Raw genomic sequence first — 13,604 nt, 5'->3', positions numbered from 1 at the left:
GTTATTATTTTCCGGTTTTTATAATCCTGGATATAAACAGGATTTGAAGAAAACAGTTCTACTAACTCCCATGACAAGTTACTTAGAAATACACATGTATCTTTATTGGGTAGGCTTCAAATTGAGCTGATGAAAAATTTCTTAAAATATTACTTCTGACCAGCAAGGCAAATCTAGATGTGTAATATAATGACATTATTTATCCCGGGACTGTGCTTCTTATCCTGTATACAGATGTGATACATTTCACGTAAATCATTTCAGAGATGAGGTTAATATCACCTGTGAGCTGTGGGATTTACCAAATGAAAATAAAAATGTCTGTTATGGTTCTTACAAAAGTAATATCTGTGGTTTAAGTGTCAGAGGAAAACCATTGCCGTGTTTATGGATTGTATATCACCCTTTTGACTTTTTTATTATTGCTTGTTATGAAGCTTTCTTCAGATACTTGACCTCGAACTGTTGGTGAGCGCCATTACATAAAATTTTGCTTAATGGATTTTTCACATTCACATGAGTAACATATTTGCCTGTACGTCTTGTACTGCACATTTTAACATATAAAGACATTTGTTGTGAGATTATAGCATATACATGTGCTGATAGGCATTTCAATTATTTTGTGTTGTTTAGAAAGAATAACTGGGGTATGTGATCCAAAAAGTGGGGAGCAGAATTCCACCCTACGTCGAGAACTGAAGCAGTTCTTTGGATGGGTCAAGAAACATGCCTATGGCTGCTCAAACCTTAGTATCAAGTTGTACGACCAATGGAGAGTGTGGCTACAGAAATCACACAAAACACGGAACCAGGTAGGTAAGGCACTCTTTCTTACTCTATATAACAGATGTAAAATATGATCTGTTTGAGATTATATTTTCCTAGTTATGGACTTCCTCATCATGCGGTAATATCTACAAAGAAATAAGAAGGCTAGACAATTTGGCAAAGATAGTAAGAGAATATTGCAATAATAATTATAAACAAGTAAATTAGACCTGTTTGCTTTGTCCATGTGTGTGTCACGTGTGTATCACATGTGTGAAACGTAGGAATCATTATTATATTACAGGAGCATTATTGGTTAATTCAAAACTAATTTTCAGCTGTACTATTTTTTTTTTTAAATTTCAGGTTCTTAAAAGTTAATTCTTAAAGAGGCATTCTCACTCTATTAAATTTATTTAGTTAGCTAGACAGCATGATAAAAAAAAGTCAATTGCAAACTTGCTTTATATGTGCCGTCATTCTCCTGCAGTGAGTGCACTTATACAGTATGCAAATTGCCTCTTCAGAGAAAAAGAGGACTTGAACTCTATAGCGCCACCTATTGGAAGCAGCAATCCTACAAGTCACAATTAACCCTTTAATGAGTTGTGCAATATGACTTAGGATAAAAGCCAAATCAGAATCTCAATTTGCAGACACGGTGTTTTGGGCTGTTGGCCCTCGTCAGTGCAAAGTATGAGAACTGATTTGGCTAGATACGAGGCTCTGGGCTGAAGTCTAAGGGGTAACGTTTCTCCTTGTGGAGACTGACATACCGGCTCTGGCATGTCAAGGTAAGGAGGCTTATGCGCCGTGCATTGCTCCTCTGGGAAATTTAATATGCAAATTGCCTCTTCAGTGAAACAGAGGACTTGAACTATATAGCGCCACCTTTTGGAAGCAGCAATCCTACAAGTCACAATCAACCCTTTAATGAGTCGTGCAATATAACTTAGGATAAATGCCAAATCAGAATCTCAATTTGCAGACACGGTGTTTCGGGCTGTTGGCCCTTGTCAGTGCAAAGTATGAAAACTGATTTGGCTAGGTGAGAGGCTCTGGACTGAAGTCTAAGGGGTAACGTTTCTCCTTGTGGAGAGTGACATACACTGGCATGTCATGTAACTTACATAGATTTTGCATAGTGTAAAGCTTGCTCTGTTAACATCCTAGTTAGCAGTGTCCAGCCCATTGACTTCTATTCAGCAATTAGCTGCTTACCCCCCTCTCACATGGCTCTTCTCAAGCCTGAAGTCCAGATTCCACAGCAGTTCTCCTAACCATGGCTCTCACTTTCTTGAGCTGTGTGGCTCTCACCATTGTTTAGACTAAGGCTGTGTGCCCACGATGCAGAAACGCTTAAAAAACGCATGGTAGAAGGCCTGCCATGTTCCCCAATGATAACCTGCATGTGCTGTGCACATACTGCAGAAATTTCCGCTGCGGGTTATCATTGCGGACAAAACCGCAGCACTACCAATTATTTTGCGGAAGCGATGCGTTTTCGCCGCCATTGACTTGCATTGAATCGCTTGGATTCCGCATGACTGCATCTGTAGATGCGGATCCAAGCGTTTCAATGTGCGGATGGTACCCGGGTGTGGAGGACAGGAGACTCTCCTCTGGACCCGGGTACCATAGAACCTGTAAAAAAAGAATAAAATGAAAAATAAATATATACTTACCTTCTGATGGCCCCCGCTGCGCTTGTGTTCCCTTGCCGGCATCTCGCGGTGGACTGAAGGACCTGCGCTGACGTCATAGTCATGTGATGGCAGGTCCTTCAGTGTAGTGTACTGCGAGCTGCCGGCAAGCCAGGACGGAGCGAAGCAAGACTGCGGGGGCCATCGGAAGGTAAGTATAGATTTCTTTTTTTATTTTTAAACATTCTTTAACTCCTTTAAAGCCCAAGATGTATTAATACGCGTCTGGGCTTTAAAAGTCTGACCCGTATTAATACGTCATTGCGATCGTGCACGCACACAGGCTGTACGGGCGCGATTGCCACCGGGTGTCATCTGATTGTCACAGCTGACACACGGTACTATGTGCAGGGAGCGGTCCCGCACCGCTCCCAGCACATTAACCCCCGCAATGCTGCAATCAAAGTCGATCGCAGCATTGCGATGGCTAAGGGGAGGTGATCGCAATACTCACCTCCTCTTCCGGCCTCCAGCGCTGTCTGCCGTGGCTTCCCGGATGATGCCATGACCACCTGATGTCGTCATGACAACATCCGAGTCACCAGACAGCAGGAAGATTTTTTAGTCATGCGCAGTTCATGACCAAACTATCTTCTCCCTGTGCAGCGCAGACAGCCTACATAGCACAGGTATAGTGCTCCATTCCTGTGCTATGCAGGCTATCAGAGTAAAAAAAGGGAAAGTCCCATAGTGGGACAAAGTATAAAAGTAAAAAAACTGTCAGAAAGTGAAAAAAAAAAAAATTGTAAAAATATAAAAAAATAAATAAAATAAAAAATCCACCAAAAATAAAAATATAATGTACCCATCAATAAATATTATTGTGAAACAAAATAAAAATAAAATGCACACATATTTGGTATCGCCGCGTCCGGAACGACCTGACCTATAAAATTGTCCCACTAGTTAACCCCTTCAGTGAACACGGTAAAAAAATAAATAAATAAATGAAGTAAAAACAATGCTTTATCATCATACCGCCAAACAACAAATGGAATAACACGCGATCAAAAAGACGAATATAAATAAAAATGGTACTGCTGAAAACATCATCTCGTCCCGCAAAAAAAAGCCACCATAGAGCTCCATCAGCCAAAAAATAAAAAAGTTATAACTCTCAGAATAAAGCGATGCAAAAAAATAATTTTTTCTATAAAATTGCTTTTATTATGTAAAAGCGCAAAAACATAGAAAAATTATATAAATGTGGTACCGCTGTAAACGTACTGACCGAGAGAATAAAGCTACCTTATCAATTTTACCACACGCGGAGCAGAATAAAAAAATTTAAAAAAAACAGTTCCTGAATTGTTGTTTTTTGTTTATTCTGCCTCCCAAAAATCGGAATAGAAAGCGATCAAAAAATGTCTCGTGCCTGAAAATGGCACCAATAAAAACGTCAACTCATCCCACAAAAAACAAGCTGTCACATGACTTTGTCGGCCAAAATATAGAAAAATTATAGCTCTCAAAATATGGCGATGCAAAAACAAGATTTTACAAAAAAATGCGTCTTTTAGTGTGTGACAGCTGTCAATCATAAAAACCCGATATGATTCTGGTATCGCTGTAGTCACACTGACCCGAAGAATAAAGTTGTCTAATCACTTATACCACATGAGGAATGGCGTAAAAAATAAACTCCCGGGTTAGGGTTGTGCTAGGGTTCGGGTTGGGGTTGGGCTATGGTTAGGGTTGGGGTTAGGGTTGGGCTACAGTTAGGGTTGGGGTTAGGGTTGGACTAGGGTTAGGGTTGGGCTGGGGTTAGGGTTGGGCTAGGGTTAGGGTTGGGGTTAGAGTTGGGATAGGGTTAGAGTTGGGCTAGGGTTAGGGTTAGGGTTGGGTTAGGATTGGCATTTTTTTCAAAAGTAAAGAAAAAAAAAGATGACGATATGGCAACTAGTGTTGAGCGCAAGTGCTCGCTACTTGAGTTTGCATCGGGTGCTCGGGTATGCATTGAGTATCGTGGGTGCTCGAGTGACATGCTCGAGTCTCCGCCCCATATGCTTCACGGCCAAAAAACCTTGCGGGGATTGCCCGACATGCACTAGCGATCCGAGAATGTCACTCAAGCACCCTTGATACATGGTGAATACCTGAGTACCCAATGCAAACTCAAGTAGCGAACGCTTGCGCTCAAGACTAATGACAACTTATTCAATATGATGACCTAATGTTATCAAATTCTGTGTCATACCTCTGAGGTCACTTGTGAGGGGTTTCCCTATTTAGGCGCATCAGGGGCTCTCCAAACGTGACATGGCGTCTGCTCTTGATTCCAGCCGATTTTGCGTTCAAAAAGTCACACAGTGCTCCTTCCCTTCTGAACTCTGCCGTGCGCCCAAACACTGTACTTTCCCCACATATGGGGTATTGGCGTACTCAGGAGAAATTGCACAAAAGTTTTTTGGGTCCATTTTCTCCTCTTACCCTTGTTAAAATAAAAAAATTGGGGCTAAAACATAATTTTTGTGGAAAAAATTAGATTTTTTTTTTTTCACGGCTCCATGTTATAAACTTCTGTAAAGGACTTTGGGGTTCAAGGTGCTCACCACACATCTAGATAAGTTCCTTGAGGGGTCTAGTTCCCAAAATGGTGTCACTTGTGGTGGGTTTCCACTATTTAGGCACATCAGGGGCTCTCCAAACGCAACATGGCGTCCGCTAATTATTCAAGCAAATTTTTCAATCAAAAAGTTAAATTTCGCTCCTTCCCTTCCGAACCCTGCCGTGCGCCCAAACAATGTTTTTTCCCCACATATGGGGTATCTGCGTGCCCAGGTGAAATTGCACAACATATTTTGGGGTCCATTTTTTCCTGTTACCCCTGCGAAAATAAAAAAAATTGGGACCAAAATAACATTTTTGTGAAAAAAGTTAAATGTTAATTTTTTTCTTCCACATTCCAAAAATTCCTGTGAAGCACCTAAAGGGATAATAAAGTTCTTGAATGTGGTTTTGAGCACCTTGAGGGGTGCAGTTTGTAGAATGGTGTCACTTTTGGGTATATTCTGACATAAAGACCCCTCAAAGTGACTTCAAATATGATGTGGTCCCTAAAAAAATGGTTTTGTAAATTTTATTGGAAAAATGAGATATCGCTCGTCAACTTTTAACCCTTAAAGCTCCCTAATAAAAAAAAATTGGTTCCAAAATTGTGCTGATGTAAAGCAGACATGTGGAAAATGTTATTTATTAACTATTTTGTGTGATATAACTCTCTGATTTAAGGGCATAAAAATTAACATTTTGAAAATTGCAAAAGTTTCAAAATTTTCACCAAATTTTCATTTTTTTTCACAAATAAATGCAAGTGATATCGAATAAATTTTACCAAAGTCATGAAGTACGATATGTCACGAAAAAACAATCTCAGAATCAGGGGGATCCGTTGAAGCGTTCCAGAGTAATTACCTCATAAACAGTGTTGAGCATTCCGATACTGAAATATCGGGTATCTGCCGATATTCGCAGTATCGGAATTCCGATACTTAATTCCGATACTTTTACAATATCGAATACCAGAATCGGAAGTTCCCATAATGCCTGCGCTCTGCAGTGTCTCTGAAGTATGACAAGCTGGATGGCAGCGCTCAGCTGAGATCCAGCCTGTCATCAGAATGCCATCCCAGCGTGGGAGAATTCTCCTGATTGTTTAAAAGCCGGCGGGCGGTAAAAAGCCGCCGGCTTTTAAACAATCACACAGCCCCATACTGCTTCCCCGCAGCCTCCCACCCCGATCCTCCGCTCCCCTCGCCACCTCCCATCCCGATCGTAAGTTAGGACCGGGCGGGGAGCGCAGCACCAAGGAGCGGGGAGCGAAGGACCCGGGCGGGGAAGCCGGCAGTGAAAAGACTTCACCGCCGGCTTTCCCGTTCTGTGCTGCGCTTTCCTGCCGGTTATTTCAAATGAACAGCTGAGGTATCAGGTGATGCTGATCAGCTGTTCATTTGAAGTAGCCGCGGTGCCCTCAGAGGGTTCATGTGAGTTCATGCTTGACTGCATTGCATGAACTCACATGAATTTTCCCACGGCCGCACAGGTCAGCCTCACCTCCCAGACGATCAGCCCGTCATGATTGGTGTGTGTGGGTGTCTCTGCGTGTGTCTGCGAGTGTGTGCGGGGTGTCTGTGCGATGTCTGCGGGTGTGTGCGGTGTCTGTGCGATGTGTGCGCGGTGTCTGTGCGATGTTTGCGGTGTCTGTGCGATGTCTGCGAGTGTGTGCGGTGTCTGTGCGATGTCTGCGGGTGTGTGCGGTGTCTGTGCGATGTCTGCGGGTGTGTGCGGTGTCTGTGCGATGTCTGCGGGTGTGTGCGGTGTCTGTGCAATGTCTGCGGGTGTGTGCGTGCAGGCAGACATAGGCCGATGTGACACTACTACTCCCATCGGCCTATGTCTGTCCCCCGTCCACTCGTGCCAGCAGGATCAGCTCGATGGGAGCAGTAGTTCCCATCAGCCTGATCCTGCTATTTAAATTGCCCTACTGTGTCCCCAATAAATTTTAAATACATGTTATTGGTGGCCAGTGGTTGCCTACAATAAATTAGTTCATACATTACCTGTCCCCGCCGATCGCCCCCTAAAATAAAGTAAAAAATAAAAAACTACACTTATACTCACCTAGACAGCTAATTCCCCGAAGCCATCGATCTCCTGTAATAAAATATAAAATAATAAACCACAACCTTATCCTTACCCCTCCGTAGTAGTCCACGAGTGTCCCACGAAGATCTCCAGTTTAGAGCAGCCACATAGAATGTGACCGCTCTGAACCGCTGCCGCCGCTAGAATGATGGGGCCGTAAAGCAGCCCCGTCATTGCATAAGCGGGTTCGCCGGAGTTCAGGCAGCGCTGCTCCGGTTAGCTCCTTTACGGCCCTGCTGTATCGTGAGAAATTCCCACGGTACAGCAGTGCCGTAAAGGAGGTCTCCGGAGCTGCGCTGCCTGAATGCACTCCGGTGACCTCAGTCAGTGGCTCCCGCTGCCGGGAGCGGACGTGTTCCCGGCAGTGTGAGCTTACAGCAGCCATGCACAGCTGTCAGCATCTCCAGATGTGACAGCTGTGCATGGGAGATCAGCGCAGGAACGTGGACAGGTAACTATTTTTTTTAGTAAACAAAGAATTAAATAAAATTGTGTGTTTTATTTCAAATAAATTATTTTTTTCTGGGTGTAGTGTGTTTTTTCTTTTTAACACTTTGTAGGTTAGTAATGGGGGTGTCTTATAGACGCCCATCATTACTAACCTGGGCTTCATGGCAGCTGGCGCTGACATGAACCCTAACCCTATTACCCCCTGCCACCGAACCAGGGCAGCGTGGAAGAGCGTGGCTAAGTGCCAGAGTTGGCGCATCCTATGGATGCGCCATTTCTGGGGCAGCTGACGGCTGGTGTTTCTAGCCTGGGAGGGGGCCAATATTCATGGCACCCTTCCTGGGCTATTAATATCAGCCCCCAGCTGTCTGCCTAGCCTTTGCTAGCTATTAAATAGGGGGTACCCCACATCATTTTTTGGGGGGGTCCCCCATTTTAATAGCTAGTAAAGGCTAGGTATTCAGCTGGGGGCTGATATTAGTAGTCTGGGAAGCTCCGTGGGTATTACCCACTTCCCAGGCTTCAAACATCTGCCCCAGCCGTCTGCTTAACCTCCGCTAGAGCCTAAAATTATGGGGGATCCCACGCCAATTTTTTTTTAAATAAATCCTTTATTTTAACACTAAATGACATTTGAGGAGTTAATAAAGATGCAGTCCCTAAATTATTATTTATTTTTTAATAAATTTTTCCCAAAAATTTTGACATGGGCTTTGCCATATTTTTTTATGCCAGCCAGGTACAGCATCCAGCTTCTATGAACGCGTCATTTTCCGGGGTGGCTGCGGACTGCAATTTGCTCCGGGGGGGGGGGCAGAAAGCTTGGGCCTCCCTGCGCTGCAGATTCCATCCCCCAGCTGCCTAGTTGTACCTGGCTGGACACACGAAAAGGGAGAAGCCCCACATATTTTTTTTTTTAATTATTTCATGAAATTCATGAAATAATAAAGAAAAAAAGGGCTTCCCTATATTGTTGTGTCCGGCCAGGTACAAATAGGCAGCTGGTGATTGGGGGCAGCCCGTTCCTGCCTGCTGTACCTGGCTGGACACAAATATAGTGCGAAGCCCCACGTCAATTTTTTTTTAATTATTTCAGGAAATTCATGAAATAATTAAAAAAAATTGATGTGGGGCTTCGCCCTATATTTGTGTCCAGCCAGGTACAGCAGGCAGGAACAGGCTACCCCCAACCACCAGCTGCCTCTTTGTACCTGGCCGGACATAACAATATAGGGAAGCCCTTTTTTTAAAAAATTAAATCATGAAATAATTAAAAAAAAATTGATGTGGGGCTTCGCCCTATATTTGTGTCCAGCCAGGTACAGCAGGCAGGAACGGGCTGCGCCCAACCACTAGCTGCCTATTTGTACCTGGCCGGACACAACAATATAGGGAAGCCCTTTTTTTAAAAAATTATTTCATGAAATAATTTAAAAAAAATTGACGTGGGGCTTCGCACTATATTTGTGTCCAGCCAGGTACAGCAGGCCCGGAACGGGCTGCCCCCAACCACCAGCTGCCTATTTGTACCTGGTTGGACACAACAATATAGGGAAGCCCTTTTTTTCTTAATTATTTCAGGAATTTCATGAAATAATTTAAAAAAAAAATACGTGGGGCTTCGCCCTATTTTTGTGTCCAGCCAGGTACAACTAGGCAGCTGGGGGCTGGAATCCGCAGCGCAGGGAGGCCCAAGCTTTCTGGGCCCCACCCGCTGCAAATTGCAGTCCGCAGCCACCCCGGAAAATGGCGCGTTCATAGAAGCGCCATCTTCTGGCGCTGTACCCAACTCATCCAGGGCCTTGGTGCGGTGGCTCACTGGGTAATAAAGGGGTTAAGGCCAGCTTGGCATTATCAGCTGGCCCTAAGCCCGAAATTCATGGGGTCACGCCAATATTAGACATGACCACCATGAATTTCTAGTAAAGTATTTAAAAAAACACAAACACCCAGAATAAAGTCCTTTAATTGAAATAAAGACACAATTCTTTATTGTTCTAAATTAAACCATACTTACCATCACGCCCATTCCAGCTGAAGCCAACGATCTCCTGCAATAAAAGTAAAATAATAAAGCAACCTCATCCTTACCTTTCCATGGTTCCCACGACAGCTTCAGCTCTGCTACATCGAGATGACAGGCTGGACCGCAGCAGAACGCTGCCATCCAGACTGTCATCCCGCAGACACTGAGAAGCGCAGGCTTGCTTGCGCTCCTCAGTGTCTCTCTGTGACGACATAAAGATGAGCCGAGGTCATGTCCAATGAACTCGGCTCACCTCATGCACGTCACTGACAGCGTGGGAAAATTCTCCTGCACTCAGCGCTTCAGCGTGAGAATTTTCCCACGCTGTCAGTGACGTGAATGAGGTGAGGTCATGTCCAATGAACTCGGCTCACCTCATGCACGTCACTGACAGCGTGGGAAAATTCTCACGCTGAAGCGCTGAGTGCAGGAGAATTCTCCCACGCTGTCAGTGACGTGCATGAGGTGAGCTGAGTTCATTGGACATGAACTCGGCTCATCTGGATGCCGTCACAGAGAGACACTGAGGAGCGCAAGCATGCCTGCGCTTCTCAGTGTCTGCGGGATGACAGGCTGGATGGCAGCGTTCTGCTGCAGCCCAGCCTGTCATCTCGATGTAGCAGAGCTGAAGCTGTCCTGGGTACCATGGAAAGGTAAGGATGAGGTTGCTTTATTATTTTTCTTTTATTGCAGGAGATCGTTGGCTTCAGCTGGAATCGGCGTGATGGTAAGTAGAGTTTAATTTAGAACAATAAAGAATTGTGTGTTTATTTCAATTAAAGGACTTTATTCTGGGTGTTTGTGTTTTTTTTTTTTAACTTTGACTATGGGGTTAGTAATGGGGGTGTCTTATAGACGCCTCTCCATTACTAACCTGGACTTGATGTCAGCTGGCATTATAAGCTGACATCAACCTCAACCCTATTACCCCACTGCCACCGCTACAGGGCAGTGGGAAGAGCGAGGCTAAGTGCCAGAATTGGCGCATCCTATGGATGCGCCTTTTCTGGGGCGGCTGACGGCTGGTGTTTCTAGCCTGGGAGGGGGCCAATATTCATGGCACCCTTCCTGGGCTATTAATATCAGCCCCCAGCTGTCTGCCTAGCCTTTGCTAGCTATTAAATTAGGGGGGACCCCACGTCATTTTTTTGAGGGGGTCCCCCATTTTAATAGCTAGTAAAGGCTAGGTATTCAGCTGGGGGCTCATATTAGTAGCCTGGGAAGCTCCGTGGGTATTACCCCCTTCCCAGGCTTCAAACATCTGCCCCAGCCGTCTGCTTAACCTCCGCTAGAGACTAAAATTAAGGGGAACCCCACGCCAATTTTTTTTTAAATAAATCCTTTATTTTAACACTTAATGACAAGTACAGTAATCAACACTGTCACTGTACTTCATATATATGTGACTGACATGTTTCTATCTATCTAATCTATGTATGATTCTCTATTCCTTCTATTCTAAATTGTCGGGTACAGATGCTGAATTGCCGGCCGGCTTTTTTAAAGAGACGGTGCATGAAAACACTATTATATTTTTAAATAAATCCTTTACACTAAATGACAAGTACAGTAAGCAACACTGTCACAGTACTTCATATATATGTGACTGACATGTTTCTATCTATCTAATCTATGTGTGAAGCTCTATTCTTTCTGTTGTAAATTGTCGGGTATCGGTGTATGCCGCTGCTGAATTGCCGGCTTTTCGCGTAATACATTCTACATTATTCTTAGTTGTTTTACTTCATGTAGAATTAACCTACAAGGAAAGAAAGGGTTTATTTTCATTCCGATATTTGTGTCCCATTGACTTGCATTGGTTTCCGGTATCGGAATCGGCGATATCCGATACTTTTTGGGTATCGGTCCGATCCAATCCGATACGATATTTCCTGATATCGGAAGGTATCGCTCAACACTACTCATAAAGTGACAGTGGTCAGAATTGTAAAAATTGGCCTTGGTCATTAACGTGCAAACCACCTTTGGTTGTAAAGGGGTTAAGGTCACACTATATAAATCCATGCCGGTTGCATGGATTTATATAGTGTGACCTAGTTGTCAAGCACTTTTCCAAGTGATGCTAAAATCGCTTGAAAAGCGCTTGTCAACCCGCATGCGGAAATGCATGTGAAGAACGCTTCACATCCGCATGTCCCTGGCAGGAAAAACGCATGTACAATCCGCATGTACAATCCGCATGTACAATCCGCATGCATTTTTTCTGCCAGGGAGATGCAGAAACGCTCAGGAAAAAATCTGGAGCATTTCTGCATCGTGGCCACATAGCCTAAATGTTGAGCAGAGTTACATGAACATAGAGGCAGCAATCTTCACAGTTAGTGGTAACAATAATATAGTATACTATAATAGTATAGAAGACCAAACACTTTTAGGAAGAGAGACACCAGCTTGACATCAGGTGAATACAGTTCACTGGGATCTCCAGCAATTGGTAGAGATATCAGTGGTTCAAACCCCACCATTTAATATCACCTATACGGTGAATGGAAGAATCATTTATTGTAAAGCTTATCTAGCTTTGCTAGATAATGGTAATATTTGCTTTAGAAAATAAATCAACATTAATGTGAACCATTTTCAATCATTTACTAGTTTAACATTTCCCAAATTGCAAAAGGCATTTCATATAAATGTTATTTTCAGTACAGAAAACATACTTTATCTAAATCATGAACACTCTATGAGTGACATGATAATCTAGGTTCCTTTATGCCGCCGGCACTGTTATGATGATTCTGGTTTGGTTTCAAGTCACTATTTTCCCTCATTGTATCTTGTGGTGGGAAAAGAAATGACAAGTTTTGAAATCCTTCAGGACAAAAAACTGCAAAAGGTTACATTCATAGGTATGTATTTTATCTAATGCTAGTTAGCTGCATTTTATTTAACTGTCAGCAAGGTTTTATTGATACTTTAGCTCAGAAGATTTCTTTCTGTCTTCCACATGAAAAAAATATTCTTTTTATATTTTGTATCTTAAGTTGAGGAATGTGATCCATGGAGTAGCTGAAGGGCTTCAGAGGATTACAGTGAGAATTAAATATGGGGTATAAAGTAACCTTATAGCCTTACACACCACATATACCACCTTGCTTGTTTGTGTTGAGGTGACAAGTTAATCTCCCTGTTATGGGTGTTTGGATGGCTCTAGGGACCATTCTCTGATATGTCATTGAATCAGACCATGTCTCTAACTTACCAAGAGCAGTATCAATGTCTAAGATAATGGTTGTTTTATATTGTAAGCATGAGTATTATAAGTTACTCACAAGTTTGAATTGTTGTCCAGAGGTTGTGTTTTACTTTACTCCAAAAGCCCTGTTCACATTGCATTTAGTAAATACGTTTAATGGATAAATTCAATGTATCCTATGTACCAATGCTTAAAATGGTAATTTAGAGATATGCTTGTTAAAAAAAATCAAATCTAGTTGTTAAACATCGGCAGGTCATCTGAAATTCGAATTTCTCCCACTTTATCAAATTTTCAAAAAAACTTTGATTTATTCGCTGCAAATTGCATTGTTGACAAGTCTATCATTTCCTCTAAAAAGACCTGAATAACACACTGCGGTCTTCTAGGTATATATTAAAAATAATTTTTGAGCTCTTTAATGCAAAAACAGCTTTGTTAAGATCCAAGTGACCTCAACATATCTGGCTAGAGGATAACAGAGGGTAACCGGTGGTAACCAACATTTTTATTTGGGTGGTGTGTATGGGTCTAATATTGGTCCATTGCAACAATAAAGTGTGCTAAAAATATATGTTAGGCGTTGGGCAGTTGCTGGACCTGAAACTTGGGTCAGAATCATCTGTGGTCCCTCATTCTGGTCTAGCCAGGGCACATGCAGCTTAGCATAGCCATAGGTCCCAACCCCTAGCCAGTGCACAAGAAGTACAGGCTGTCTCTTGGGTCCTTGTTCCTAGTAGTGTTAAGCATAGGTTGCAGAGGGGAACAAGGGCTGCTACAGCCTAAGTCCAGG

General features: G+C 43.1%; 1 protein-coding gene across 5 annotated transcripts in view; it reads left to right on the top strand.

Moving 5' to 3' along the window:
* CRLF1 (cytokine receptor like factor 1) overlaps positions 1-13,604 on the top strand; it is a 287,036-nt gene that overhangs the window by 229,458 nt on the left and 43,974 nt on the right. For 3 of the 5 annotated variants that reach the window (XM_073655164.1, XM_073655163.1, XM_073655167.1), the window contains exon 7: positions 637-819. In XM_073655164.1, coding sequence (XP_073511265.1) covers positions 637-819 — 183 coding nt within the window. The remainder of the gene's footprint in view (positions 1-636; positions 820-13,604) is intronic. The other 2 variants (XM_073655165.1, XM_073655166.1) reach the window with 1 other exon arrangement.

The sequence above is a fragment of the Phyllobates terribilis genome, unplaced genomic scaffold (assembly GCF_046119375.1).
Source record: "Phyllobates terribilis strain yellow unplaced genomic scaffold, ASM4611937v1 Scaffold_1__5_contigs__length_1240528914, whole genome shotgun sequence".
Classification (NCBI taxonomy): domain Eukaryota; kingdom Metazoa; phylum Chordata; class Amphibia; order Anura; family Dendrobatidae; genus Phyllobates; species Phyllobates terribilis.
Note: the sequence above shows the minus strand (reverse complement) of the source record. Positions and strands in the feature narration are given on the sequence as shown.